The sequence below is a fragment of the Anser anser genome (assembly GCF_964211835.1).
Source record: "Anser anser genome assembly, chromosome: 3".
In the NCBI taxonomy this organism is placed as follows: domain Eukaryota; kingdom Metazoa; phylum Chordata; class Aves; order Anseriformes; family Anatidae; genus Anser; species Anser anser.
The window spans coordinates 50,072,178-50,087,209 of record NC_139722.1 but is presented as its reverse complement, the minus strand read 5'-3'; the positions used below and the strand labels follow the sequence as shown (position 1 = coordinate 50,087,209).

At 36.8% G+C, this 15,032-nt stretch overlaps 1 protein-coding gene across 2 annotated transcripts in view; it reads right to left on the bottom strand.

Annotated features, from left to right (window-relative positions):
• FIG4 (FIG4 phosphoinositide 5-phosphatase) overlaps positions 1 to 15,032 on the bottom strand; it is a 70,082-nt gene that overhangs the window by 13,657 nt on the left and 41,393 nt on the right. For both annotated transcript variants that reach the window (XM_083831870.1, XM_083831871.1), the window contains exons 20-22: positions 11,399 to 11,594; positions 8,704 to 8,786; positions 3,561 to 3,650 (exon numbers count right to left, since the gene is read on the bottom strand). In XM_083831870.1, the coding sequence (XP_083687996.1) occupies positions 3,561 to 3,650; positions 8,704 to 8,786; positions 11,399 to 11,594 (369 nt within the window). The remainder of the gene's footprint in view (positions 1 to 3,560; positions 3,651 to 8,703; positions 8,787 to 11,398; positions 11,595 to 15,032) is intronic.

Below are 15,032 nucleotides of genomic sequence, written 5' to 3'. Positions count from 1 at the left end.
CATTAATTAAAGTTGGTGTAAGCATTGTTGCTGTATTGCATAGGCCACAATGTACACAGGCACTGAAAACACCTTGTACCCTGATATATGCAACCAGCTAGCTGCTCTTCATTAAAGCATATCTACACTCTTCTCCAGAAGTGATACGGTGAATCAAAACACTCAATTCCTTGTTCAAGAGGAAATCAAATTTCTAGCACTCCTAGATTATTTTTATCACACTGCAGGGAGTACTAGGAAACTAGGTACAGGTGCATGGTGTCAGCCAACAGCAATTATACCACAGCACTCAACAAAGTCTTTCTTCAGATACACCATAATACATTGTACTAAAAGAATCACGTTTGTCCTTGTTCAAATGTCACTTTTTTGCTTCTAATCTATACTTGCAGTTTCTAAATTTAGGCCAGAAGCTTCTTTCTTTATTATTTCTACAGTGCATATTCACGTTGATAAATGTGCTAATGAAGTGTGCTCTACAAAATCGACTTGCCCCATAACAGTATATATGAAATCTAATCTACTGGCTCAAATACTTAAAAAGCATACCTTAAGTAATAGTAAGTTAAGAAACATTTATACTGGTTTTATGTAGTTGATACATACAAATGGCCACAAGATTTAAGGCTGTGAGCTCTTTTACAATCTAAAAAGGATGTAAATAAAAGATTTCCTTGAAAAGTGTGGAAATGACATAGATGCAAAAATTAATCATGCATAGGACATTTATATAACTGTATTCTATCTCACTGCTGATAAGAAACCAAAGTTTTAGACTGAGTACTTCATTTTACTATTAAAACGACTGGGGTTTAATTGCATTTTTATCTGCAAGGAACTACTGGAACTACATTTTAAAGTGTACCTAGCACCATTTTTTTTTTGATTTCTTGAAGAACTACTGGAGAAATAAGGGAACATACAGCCCAACAAAATGCAAGTTGTGCCTCAGCTGCTGGTACTGAAAACTCTCTCTCAACCTAATCTTGAGCTTAATATGTTTATAACATTTTATGTCTAAGAGGTTAGTATTCTCCAAGGAAATTTCTGATTCAGAGCACCAATTCAAATATTAGCACACAGGAAGAAAGCTTCATTGTTCCAGAATTGAAGAACATGCTTTTAAAGAATGGCTGCATTTACGACTTTTTTTGAAAGAACATTCTGTTGCCATCCAAACAGTACTTCAAAGTTTTTAAGAAGTTGCAAAACTAAAGATTAAGTTGTTTTTTTTGTGTTTGTTTGTTTTTTAAGCTGTACAAACATAGACTTTTAGGAAAAAACAAACAAACAAACAAACAAAACCAACTACCAGCTATAAAATACCATTTCCTCTCAGATCTGCACAGAAGAACAAGTTTGGTAGAGCTGGCAGAGAAAGATGAGCTGTATGATTTTAATAGGAGGAGTGACAGTAGGCACAGATTTGTGTGCTCTATGACTTTGACACTTCCACAATACAGATATGCAAGGAAATTATACTTGAGAAAAGAATAAAAAGAATGTCTGACTCCACCCATATGCCATCACAATTATATGCATGGACTCTTTATTGTGTTCATTTTACAGCAGTAGAGCATGGGGAACAATTTACTCTAAGTTAAGGGGGCAAGAAAGGAATCATAGAATGGCTCGCGTTGGAAGGGACCTTAAAAACCATCCAGATCCAACCCACCTGCCATGGGCAGGAACACCACCCACTAGATCAGGTTGCTCAGGGCCTCATCCAACTTGGTCTTGAAGACCTCCAGGGATGGGGCATCCCAACCTGAATGATTGTCTCCTACAACTGTCAAAAACACACTGGGAGACTTTGCAATTACACAAACAGAATCACCTTTGTTCAAAGCAAAAATATTCCTATTGTTATAAAATGATTTCTTAATAACCGTTTCCTTCCAAAACACTCTGAGTTGTTCCTTCATTTTTAAAAACAATTTTACAGTTTGCCAACCTAGCTTACTATTTTAATACCCATCAGGTGTAATTCATTATAAAACTACAGATATATTCATCTACAAAGTGTAAGCTTATTAATGATGAACGATGCACTGTGGTGCCATCAATTTAAATATATATAATATCAAATGACTAAGAACTGATATTAGGTAGTATTTGTCTTACACACAATAATAGATTCGTTCCATGGTATCCTGCCCCCTCATTAGACACCCACAGTCTTTATTCCTGCTCGGGCAAGAGCCATGTTCAGGCTTTCCCCACTTCATCAGCACCCAGGGAATGGACTAGAGGGAGTGCAGGAAACAAAGCTCATGTGTCTAAATCAGAGGATTGCTATAGAGGTCTGTAGTCCTATGGAGTGGCAGTGCTGTCAGGCAAGAGATCACGTACTCAGAAACAAAAGCGAGTAAAAGTCTGACATGGTAAAACTTTAAGCAGCTTGCAGTACAGGGAGATTTCAACTGGGAATTTAGGAGCTGATCATCTAAATGTCAAGACCTGCATCAATAATAGTATGATTCTTGAATAACACCATGATCCAGTGTTTTTAGTATTAAGAAAAGATTCAAAGGATCTGTCCTATCACTAGAGGACATTCTTGTACAGTGATAATCAATCCATAATCACAAACAGTTACATTCCTTATTTCAGTGTAAATTAAAAAGGTGCACCTATTATAACTTGAATTTTATTTTTCAGCTTAACGGAAAATTAGAAGTAAAAAAGAATACATAGAAGTTATTCCATATAGCAGATATCCCTACAGAGTGATACTCCTACCATCCTACCTCAATTGTCTGGCTTTGTTGAATACGGCCCCCGTATGAATCTTTTGGGATTAAAGTATTCAAGCAGTGTTTTGTTGACAGGAAGCATTTCAACCTTGATTTTCCCTTTCCTGAGGAAAATGTCATGGATTTTAATTGCTCACATAACATTTATGCAGACTCAACATGCTCTTTTGTTGAAATGCACGGCATAGTGATTTAAGCTAGCACAGATCCTCTGACTTCAGTGACACAGATAGGCATTGAGTGTTCAAAACAAAGCAGGAATCCATTCCTCCCTACTCTCCCCAGCACTGGACCGTCCATCAGAAAAATAAAAATAGAAAAATATCCCATTTGACCTCCCAAGACTACTTAAATGCACATTAAAATAAATACAGGGCATTTGTAGCTTTCTTAGGACAAATAAACTCAAGGTTACTGCACACTAAACTCTGAATTGCAATTTTGAAAGTTTTTTATGAAGCGAATATACGTCAACCAACCTCTTTCAAGCTACCTTTTCCAAAAGCAATTGTATAACCAAGCATATACTCAATAATTTCAGCATTTTATGTAGTGATAAATCATGAATGCTAAGAATTTAGAATGCAAAAATTTTGACACAACAAAACCTAAAAAATAAAAAAGTTAAAAAACAACAAAAATGCACTATCTAAGTTACAGGGGAGAAGTATGAACCTGATTCTTCACGCTATGTACTGAATCCTCAACAGAAGTATGTCTCTCTAACATCAAATTTACCAGATAATTTTTTATGTCTAATGACAAAAGTAAATACAAAAAGACTAAAAGAAAAAGAATACTTACAAATTTATAACTCTATCCAAATGGAGTTTTGAGCAAAATTGCTGGCTGCTCTTGTCTGGTTTATGTTGACTCTGTCCCAGCTGAACAAATCTGTGAAAACCAGAAGAGAGGAGAGTACATTGAAGAAAATGAATGAACTATCCCCCAGAACTTCAACAGATGAAAGAAAGTGACACAAACAATGAGTCTTTAAGTAAAAATATGCAAGTCACTGATAAAAACCTACCCCTGTGGTAAATAAGAGGGAGTTTTAAAACCTCACAACAGGTGCATGTGAATACTCAGCAGCTTCTTTTAGCTTGAAAAAAGTTTGCCTATTGAATTAATAATCACGTAGGAATTCAAGGGGCAGAAACAGGCCTCTGCTCCTACAAAACAGCCCTCAACAGTCACCTCCTATGTCTTCTCCAAAGCAATCAGTCAGTTGGGTAACCTATGGTAAAAGTCAACACAAGAGACAGAAAGTCCCTCAAGTTTTAGATTTAAGTCAGCCCTCAGACAAACTCAGTCTAGTCCATTCAGGTGAAATGGTGTCAGTCCAGTTCACAAGCACAACCTTTTGGGAGAATTTCCCCATCTCCAAACGTTTGCTGGAAGACACCAAAGACGTAAAATACTGTAGGTTTTTTTTTGTCCTTTTTTTTTTTCCTCTTGGTAATCAATTGGAAGGAAATAAGAGAAGAAAAGTTAATTCCTAGTCTAATAAGACAAGTCAAAGGGTTTCAAATATATGAGTGTGTACTTAACTCACATTTGAACTCAATTTGTTCACTCTCTAAAACTGTGCTACTGAAGATGGAAGTCAATGTTAGTTGTGATCTTAATTCAATTTTCTAAGGCAGAGTTTGTTTTTAAATAGTAAACTGCCATTTAACTTAAAAATAGGTTTATTGCTCTATTTCAGAAATATTTACTTCATTTTAGCAGGGGGCAATAAACAGTGCAAAAGCAATTACAAGGAATAGTATCCAGAAGACAATGGAATAATACATTCCCAAACAACTGATTGTGGCTTTTCTTTCTGTTCCATTCAGATTCTATACTTTAGAACTAAAAGCATCAGAAAAATACAACATTACATTTCTAGATAGGAGAATTATCAGAGGAAATAGTTAACTATCTTCTAGCGCAGGAGTCTGCTATTGAACCAAAGTGAAAAAAAATGTTTATCTGAACACAAATAAGGACAAACTAAAGGTGTAAGTATTTTCATTAATTGCTTCAAATTATCCAATATTCTGAAACATACAAGGCCCAAATCATTACAAGCAAGACATCAGTAAGATACCAGACTTCAGTAAAATACCATGCACAGCTGATCTGCAGTATACATCCTCAATTTATTCCTATTTTGATGAGAATTAACACAGATTATCTAAGACATCAGTGAAAATGCGATGAACATATTCAAATTATTTTTCATTTGCATATATACTTTATATGTATCAGTTAGTAACTTAATCTGAGGTACTTTATATCTGTGAATCCTCAGAGAGTAAGAAACTGATGCTAACAAAGACAAAAATATGCAACATGTCCAACAATGTCAAGTAGAGCCAGGATCTTCTATCTCTATTTCCGTCACTATAATAATAGAAGGAGATTTGAAGTAAGAACTATAATCATACTGTGAAATAAATTGCTGCTATTCTCAAATGATGTACATTATAATAAAGGATGTACGTAAAATCTATACTTTCCACATAAATCAGCACATCAGACCATAAATAGCCCTATGTCATGTTACATAAAAGACGTAAGACTCTGTAACTGTTGTATTTTTAAAATCTGCATTCCTTGAGGGAAATGAAATAAATGCAAGCTTTTTTGGTCTTGAATAGGATATGAATGGGGAGCTTCAAAGCCCCCATGGAGTTTACAGTATTACTGTAATAATATCAATGTTGGTCCAGCCTGAAAAATTGTAAAATGCTCATCTGCACAAAGTAGCTTGCAGTAGACAACAATCAGCACTGGCTGCATTGGGTTTATGTGGCAAGGTTTTGGTAGCAGGGGGCTGCAGGGGTGGCCTCTGTGAGGCAGAGCCCAGCAGCTGCCCCATGTCAGATCAGAGCCAGCTCCAGATGGCTCCAAAAGGGACCCGCCGCTGGCCAGAGCAGAGCCAGGGAGTGACACTGGATGGGCCTCTGGGAGAGCAGATTGAAGGAAGGGAAAAAAAACAAACTGCTGCACAACAGCAGCTGGGAGAGAGGAGTGAGCAAGTGTGAGAGAAGCAGCCCTGCAGACCCCAAGGTCAGTGCAGCAGGAGGGCAGGAGGAGCTCCAGGCACACAGCAGCAGTTCCCCTGCGGGCTGTGGAGAGGCCCCTGGTGGAGCAGGCTGTCCCCCTGCAGCCCATGGGTCCCACACGGAGCAGATCTCCACGCTGCAGCCCGTGGAGGAGCCCCCGGTGGAGCAGGAGGGGCAGAGAGTGACCGTGAAGGAGCGGTGGAGATGAAGCATTAGGGACTGACCACAGCCCCCATTCCCCGTTCCCCTGCACTGCTCAGGGGAAAAGAGGTAGACGGGAGTGAATGGGAGGGAAGGTGTTTTTAGTTTGCTCCAGTGTGTTCTTAGCAATATGCATTAAATTACACAAATCTCCCTATGCTGAGTGTTTTACCTATGAGGGTAACTATGGAGCGATCTCCCTGTCCTTATCTCAGCCCAAGAGTCTTTTTCATCGTGTTTTCTCCTCTTGCTCTTCTGAGGAGGGAGCGTGAAACAGCGGTGTGGTGGAGCTCTGCCAGCCATCAGTGTGAAAACACCACACCCGGCCATTTCCAAAATAACTGCAACTAACTTATATAGCAAAGGATACTTGGCAAATTGGCACCCATCTTCTAGCGATTAAAGTAAAGAACTGAAGTTAGAACTATGAAGTTAAAAACTTCATCAGAGGTAATGAGAAACATCCTCCTCAACCTGTTTCAAGTGAACCATCTTCAAATTACACCGTACATAAGAAGTAGCTAGAAACAGGAATTGCAAAGCACAAAAGAGTGCAAGAGAAGTAGCTACCCCTAAACAAAAGTTAACAGAAAAGTAGTTTTTAAATAAAGAAAAAAGAAAAATTAAAAAGAAAATTACTGTTTTTTCCTTAAAATGTTTAAGAGGATAATTAATAGTCGGGATTAATGAACTAAGACATAACATATCATCAAACCAGAAAAGATCAAAGTGAATTAGAATACCCATCACAAATTAAAGATGATTCAAATACTAGATAGTCACTGCTATTACACATTAGAAAACAAATACACACAAGCTCATTTCAGTGCATGCCTCCCAAGTATTCAGTTCAGTATACACACGATGTTTATCTGAGATGACGTGTAGTTTTCTTGAACCCTTTTCAAACCCCATTAATTCTACAGTCAAGCAGGTGTTTGAAACATGGGTTTGTTAAGCTAATATAATTGATTTGCACTCCTGGTGTCTTGCATAAGCAATTGCTCTCTTGGCAACAGCATTCCAAGCCTTTAGGAAGTTACAGGGTCTTCAATTTGCCTTCAAGTTTCTCCAACTGATCTCTGGTACTGAATTCCCATTATTCTGACTAGCTTTCAAAGAAAAAGACTGCCACTCGGGAAATGATCCTATTGATCATTTATCCTAGTGATACTATTCTGTAATACTGAGGAATGAATGTGAGAATAGCTTAAACACACATTTTTTAAACAATGGCATCACACAACTAGTGCCCTGTATGGGGTTATGGTGATTCAGAAACAAGTGTTCCTGATACAACAAGAGTCACTCCCTTTTGTTGGAGAAGCACATTATTAATTTGCTCATTGCTCTGTGGGAGTTGGCAGTTCATGACTCCTGCAGGAGTGGTAACAACTGACCTATACAGGACAAAAGTCCAAGTTACCCTTGAAATAAAAGCAGAAGTTTTTGTAGCTGCTACAATTTAGCTGGAGCTGGGAGGTGACACCTTGATGCCTGCACACCAGCTCTTACCTCCAACCGCTCACAGTAAGCTCCTGAGAAGCAGCTCCTGAGAAGCAGCTCCTGAGAAGCGACTGTACGTGCTGTGCAGCATGCTGCCTCACATTGTAGCAGTTTACAACAAAGTGCAGGAACTGAGTGGGAACTTGCTGGGCCACCTGAAGAGCTGTATTCTGTCTTGCAATATGCTGTACCTCACTCTCATTTCCTGTACGTATGGTTCGAGTTCATGAAACCAATTATTACAAACCAGTGGCAGCACGATGCAGTTCAAAATGAAGTATGCAAGAGCACATTATTACACACACTACATTTCATGCTGTGCATATAGATTTATAAACACAAGCACATGTAAACCCACACACCACATATATTTGTGTGCTGTTATTTCATGCAACTTTGGTAATGCCAACAGCCAAAGTCTCTTCTGTCCTCTCCTGAAATTTACAGTAGAAATACCTGTCACCTGAATATCCGTGCCCCTAGAGTGTGCTGCTACCTGCTTCCTCTATTTTCTCAACTTTACTGTCCAGAGCCTATATCAGACTTAGCAATGGCCTCAAAGCCTCCCTATAAATTACACTATTTTGTACTTCAAGCTTGAATAGTCAAGATGTTTCAATAAAAAAATTTGCTATTAGTCAGAAAAACATTTTTCCTTAGGCATCAAAAGTCACACAACTATTTACATTCAAGTAAAATGTACAGTTAGCACATAACTCTATGAATAAGATATGTTAAAAAACACACTTCTGTTCTTTTGTATACATGTTTATAGAAAAGGCTGATTAAGTTCTGATCAATTTGCATTAGTGTAATTTAGTATTTGAAAGAAAAAAAGGAAAAATCACAGACTACATTGTTTAGAACCAAGGAACCACTCCTAATATGGAATTTTCCTATTAATTGCTAGGAATATATTTAGTAACAGGTATTTCTATCCAAGTATCTTTCATTTGATTTAAGTTCCAAATTTTGCATTTGGAGACATATGCATTACTGCCACTGAATTTAGAGTTGACACAGACATCTGAAAATGGTTTGATTTTAAAAAGTAGTACAGTATTTGGATACATCCAAATATGCCTAAAATTTATAATTTAAATAAGCTTCAAAGAAGCCCTTTTGGCAAGCTGTATTTAACTAGCTTCAGTTATCTTTTAATGATTACAGCTGGAAACTTATCTCACCTTGTGTATATTTTGAGATCATCTTCTGAAGGAACATCTGAAAGATTAACTCCATACACATCTTTGGTGGACTGAACTACATTCTGGAACATAGTAAGAACAAAGATTCAGACCAAGGATACTGTAACAACAAACAAACACAACTTTGCTTTCAAAAAGAGTTATTTCTAAATCTGAAAATAATTTTAAAAGTTCTGGCAAAACCAAACAAGTTTCTCATATACATAGTAATGTTAGGAAGTTTTCTTTAAATAAAATCATTTAGTAAAAAAATTCTTCAAGACATTTGTTCAACAAGAAAGTAAAGGATTTTTGAAAGATTTACATCAGAGAAAACAACATAATCAGGAAAATAATTTATATTTATAGGGCCTACAAAGATGTACGTATTAAATTCTGTTCTGTGTTGAGATTTAACAAAGAAAAAAACATGTTAGTTCAGAATTTGCTTTCACATTTCCTTCTGTCAATTGTGAAATAATTACAATCTTCAGTAAAATAGAAAACTATTTTTATTTTATAAGTTACACAATCACATCTGTCAGCTATAATAAGGAGCCAATGCACATACAGTACTTAGTATGTCAGTGTTGAACTGAGGGGTTACTGATAAGGCACATGCAATTGCAAGACTGTCAACTATAAAAATAGCTTTCTTTTAGTTCAAAAAAAAAAAAACAGAGTCAAAGAAGCTCTTCAGAAAGGTATGTCCTGATCAGGAGAATAGAAGATTTTTATTATTAACTTCTGGGAAGTATGAATAGGAAGGAACTAGCTGGTTCCACATCCCCCCATCCCCCCCATACAATTCTCTGCTTTACAATTGCTGATGTAAAAAATACCAAAATTCAAATTCCTGACCAAACATCCAACTGTTCTGCAACAACAATATATACTCAAAAATGCACCTAAAAATATAAGCTTACAGATATCAGCTCCTTCACACACAAAAACACCACAAGCTGCTGCTTTTCATCCAAACTTCTGGTATTTTTGAACACTATAATATACAATCCATTTTCACAAATGAGAAAACAGTAAAGTGCAGACTGACACTGGCTAGAGTGTTAGTATATTGTCAATTTAGCTAACAGAGACACATAATAGAATATTTTTAAGCTTATGCTTTTAAGTGCAGTCTTCATTAAAGTTTCTTCTAATTTAAGCTTAACTGAAAAGTATGTCTGGAATATTTTTATGATTTACCAGTTCTAGAAAATAGACACTTATTTAATCAACTAGATAGGTTATCATCTTTTCACTGTTGTTTTGCTTCTTGTTAGGTTATTACGTTCAGCCATCAAGCTTTGAAACTCTCCATTATAGGTCTTCTTTTTAAACTTTTTAACTACAAGTATTGAAACAACACATAATTGCCACTGCCAGAAGAATAATTTCAAAACTTTTCTTGAAAAACCTGTATTTGATGTTCTCCTTAGCCTAGTAATGGAAAAACAACTCTTCCGAAGCTAAATGAAGATCAGCTGGTGAATGTATTAAAATCTAATGGGTAACACAGTCTTTAAGATTACTAATTTATGTTTGACTTCTGAACAAAAAGCTTCCATAAACATTATGCCCTAAAAAAATAATGCATCTAATACAGGCTTTGTAGTTTTGAAGAGGATAAACAAATTTACAATAGCAGGCAGAGACATTAATGATAACGCAAGTTAATTGCTAACACAGCCTAACTGAATAGGTAATCCTTTTCAGCACTGCAATTTTAATAAGCAATGATGAAAATTAGCAATGCAAATTATGACTAAAATTTGATGCATGAAAAGGTGCAATAAAATGGAAAATATTTCTTCACGTGCATTAATAAAAATCAGAATATTTCACTCAATTGTAAGTTATTAATATTCAATACTAACTTAAATCATATTTTGTGTTTACATGCATTCATTGTTCATATAAGCATCTTAAAAATCTAAAAAAATGTATCTTAGGTCTCAGTGTTGAAGCGTACTCAATACTTTGCATGCACAATTGCACCTATTATCCTGCCACTGTCTTCAACCCTGGAGTTAACAGTCACCATAGGACCAATGTGACAAAATGATAACAGTCATTTTTAGAATTAGTTTTGTTCTATTGTTTTTGACAATTCAGAGAACTTCATTAGGAAACAATTTAAAACTCCACAGATAAATCAGGGTGAAATTTAGTCAGATTGAACATTAATTTACAGTAATACCCACATGAGCAAGTACCATCATTCAAAAGGAGGAGATTTCTAAATGAAAGCGGTGGTCTGAGGTCTCAGGACCTCAGATCTGTACCAAAATGTGAGCTAAAGCATAGTAAGGGATGATGATCCAAAGTGCACTACTGCTTTGAACTACCACACTAACATAGATATATTTTATACATAGTATTATGGACTACACCTGACCTGAGTCCCTTTCAAATGCCATAGGTTTTAAACATTGTTTTCCTTTCCTTATGTATGTTATTTTCCACTTTAAGCTGTGTGAAATGTGTAGTGTAACAGAAGACTCTTAAATGAAAATGAGAATAGCAAAGTTTTATAACCAGCTTTGCTAATGCTGGAGACCTTTTTCTCTTAATTTCTCTGTGTTTTACTTCAGATTGTTCTGTAATATTTACTGTTTATAAAAACTTTTTTTTTAAGGAAATGTGAACTTGAAGTTCATGGTTAGCTTTTTTGCCCACCACAATGATTTCTTACCTCTGTGATTTTTGTGTTATCTCCTGTATCAGTCACCTTTACTGGAGTAGAACGCTGAGAAACAGCTCCTTCATCTTCTTTGTCTGTCCCAGAATCATCTTCAGAACTGCTTGACACTGCCTCCTCACTTGGGGGTGGCGGAGCACTAGCAGCAGTTTTGCGCTGCAGCACAGTTTCTTCTCTATTACTTTTGTTCCTATGAAAGGTAGCGTGTATTTAGGAAATCAGAAAGATATTAATAGCAAGTACTTAAAATTCCTAATTTTGATTACTACCTTACTGGGGGAAAAGAGAAGTTCTATCCTCTGGAGCAACTTGTTGCTCACGTTTTGAATCCCCTAATTGTTTTGTTTTTCATCAATCTCTTCTTATTCCAGAGCATTTAAAGAGATCTCACTGGATTAAGACAGCTTTTCCGCACCAATTCCCTGGCTCTCTATTTAAATCTTTCCCCCATACTGTCATATTAGTATGTATATATACACACACACACAAAAATTCATTGAGACATTAACATGTTTGATTTTATTCTGGGAAAAGGTTTTACTTGCTGATTAGTATTATCCACTTTGCTAACTTTCTTATTCTCAGGCCCCTTAATCATAACGCCATTTTTTTCCCCTTTCTTCTCCATACCTCTTCCCCTCAATTCAGTTCCCCCTCAGCAATTCCTTATGGGGCATGTATTTCTGATGTTGAAAATTTTAGTCACCATAAAGAGATGCCTTATTGTAAGGTGCAGCATCTATATTTTAGGAAACTAACACTGGGTTTAACTGTACAAGCTCTGAAAGGTATGCATTACTTAACCCATCAGAAACTGCAACCTTACATCCTCTGTGTCTTTTCCTACTGACTGAGTGTGCCCTTTCCCCTCAGAATCTGTCACAGTCTTTCAGGGAGTCTGGAGGAAGAGGGATTGGAAGGCAGGTAGTGAATGTGTTTATAGATAGATCAGTTCTGGAAACAGGGATTAACACCTTCTCCTTGTTCAGGTGACCATCTATACATACTCTAACATTGCAGGTGACTTACCCTACGGGAAGACCCTAAAGAAAGACAGAAGCACACTAAGAGGCTTTGACAACAACATGCAGCTGGATGAAAATGCAAATGGTATTTCAGGTTGCAGCTCTAGTGTCCTCATCAGCAAAGGCATGGAAGTCTCCAGTGTCTCTTGAGCTTTAATGGAGCACTCTATGACTGTCATATAGCTGTACCTTTGCAGTCAAACTCTTACAGTGAATTATCCCTGTAGTGAATTAGCTAAACTTTTGTATTTTAGTTATACAAATAAACAAGCGAAAGAGTCCTCCCAAAGGTTCTTGATCTGAGAGCACCCTCTGCCCCACCCCAAGGACATTATTACATGAGAAGAACTCTTAAAGCTGGAACAAATGTGTTAGGGGGGAAAAACAATAGAGGTACATTTAATTTCTGACTCGGCAGAGACTGACATCTCCTTAGATAGAAATTTACATAAAGTTATGAAGACATACTCTATTCTCTTTAGAGAAAGTTAAGGAAGTTATCTTCCCTGCTTTCAAAATGAGGTGAAGGTCACAGGAAAAGCAGTTCTTAGGAAAGCTGAAGAATGAAGCTTACTAGCCAAACACTAGTAAGAGTGATATCCCCATCCCACCCCCAACACACACACGGGAGAAGGCCAACATCTAACTGTCCTAAGGGACCAGAACACTGACAGATGAAAACAGATTATCAAATCCTCCAGAAATGTCATAATAAATCAGAAGATGCTGAAAAAATGCAGGACAAAGAAACCACATCTAGCAGCCCTATAAAACAAAAAATAAAACTCCACTTATTCTGGAGAAACTTTTTATGAAGAAGTTATCTAGACATGAGTAAGTCATTATTTTCCTTTTTCTACAGAGCTGGTCAAGAGCCAAGTACCAGCATCTACCAAAACGCCTCCAGTATGGTGGAGGAATCAGAGAGGTGGACATTGTACTGCAAAAGTCTGGCATATGAAGAAACAAATATAATTCTGGTACCATGACCCAATAAGGACACTGAGGCACATGTGCCACATGTCAGGAAAAACAGACAACTCCACTGATAAATGTTATGAATTTACTGATGTCAGTATTACCATACTACAAATAAGGTTGTTTGTGACCTAAGAAAAGTGATGATACCATCATGTCATTTATTTTTTTTTATATTGTGAAATAGCCTCTATAGGAAAAAAAAATATTTATTAAATGAACCACTTTTTTGCACTCAAATCCATTAGACCATTACTTCTCTCGAAACAGGTGTCTCAGAAAGATATCTGACAATGAACAGATTGAAAAAAATGGTGAGAAAAGAGAAGAAAAACTTGGACGTGGCAAAGCTAACAATTCAGCATTATAACACTCAGCTACAAACTCCTTTACTGAGAATGACAGATTGCTCTGTCAGGCAGAAATTTCGTATCATTTCCCTAAATGGAAAAGTTGGGGAATATGAAATTGTAGTAATAGAAAGAGCAGGGGTATAGAACTATATCCAAAACGTACAACCCTGAAAGTGCTGAGGAACTCATCTCACTGGCAGGATTCTGTTCTCAGAAGATCTCACTGCCTGCCTGGACTATGCTGGAGAAGTTTATACCCTGGAAAGGGCATTGCAGGACAAATGGCTAGACTTTTTTTCTGGAAGCTGCTTGAAAGACCTGTAGACTAGAAAGTTGGCAAGAAATAATAGGAATAACTTACTGTTGCATGCATTGTTGCATTTAGAAATAAAATCTCTTTCCCATCTAAAGGGCTAAATATCTCTAAGGTAAGGTGGAAGGCTGAAGCCACATTTTACGCCAGGACACTAGCCAATGCATGGGAAGCCTTATGAGAAATACCCAGGGATCATAGCTCTGGTCCAGCTATCTATCTTGTAACAATCCCTCAAAGTCACAGTGGAGAGCCTGAAGCAAAGAGCTTGCGAAAGATATAAAATGGTTAAGTATTTCATGGTATATCTGGACAGAAGTTAGTCCAAAATATGACACTATACCAAAGGAGAAGAATAAAGCTTTTTTTCAAAAGCACAAAAACATGCACAGTTCTTACAAGAGGTGAATTGTATAACTATCAAACAGTCTTTCTGCTTATTCCCAGGGAACATTACCTGTATGAAATCAGGTTCTGCTAGTGATAAGCATAGACTGCTCAACATTTATGGACAGTGCGTCTCTCAGGGTCAAGGCATGACAGATGTTATTTATGAGACAGTCAAATTTTATAGCTTGTAACAGAACGCAAAGTTTTCAGAAGAACTTACAACATTGTGACGGCACAGGTTTAGTCATTACTGATAAAAGGTTTCCTTGATATGAGGTATCTAAGAGAGAATGAAGTGGTTCCGGAAGAGTCCCCACAGCTCTTATGTGATATGGCAGATCAAACGCAATGATGGAATAAATGAAGTAACGATGCGAGACCAGAATGCAAAAGCAGCTACATGAAACATTCATTTGTCCCGGTAACTGTTGTGGAACTGTTTTACATAATTTTATATAAATGTTTTTCTGTAACATTTTTACTTTTTTGATCAAAAACTATGCTGGCTGTTTCAGGGTATGTTCTATTTATACAAAATTTACTTGTAAGGCAACAATGATATACGGTCC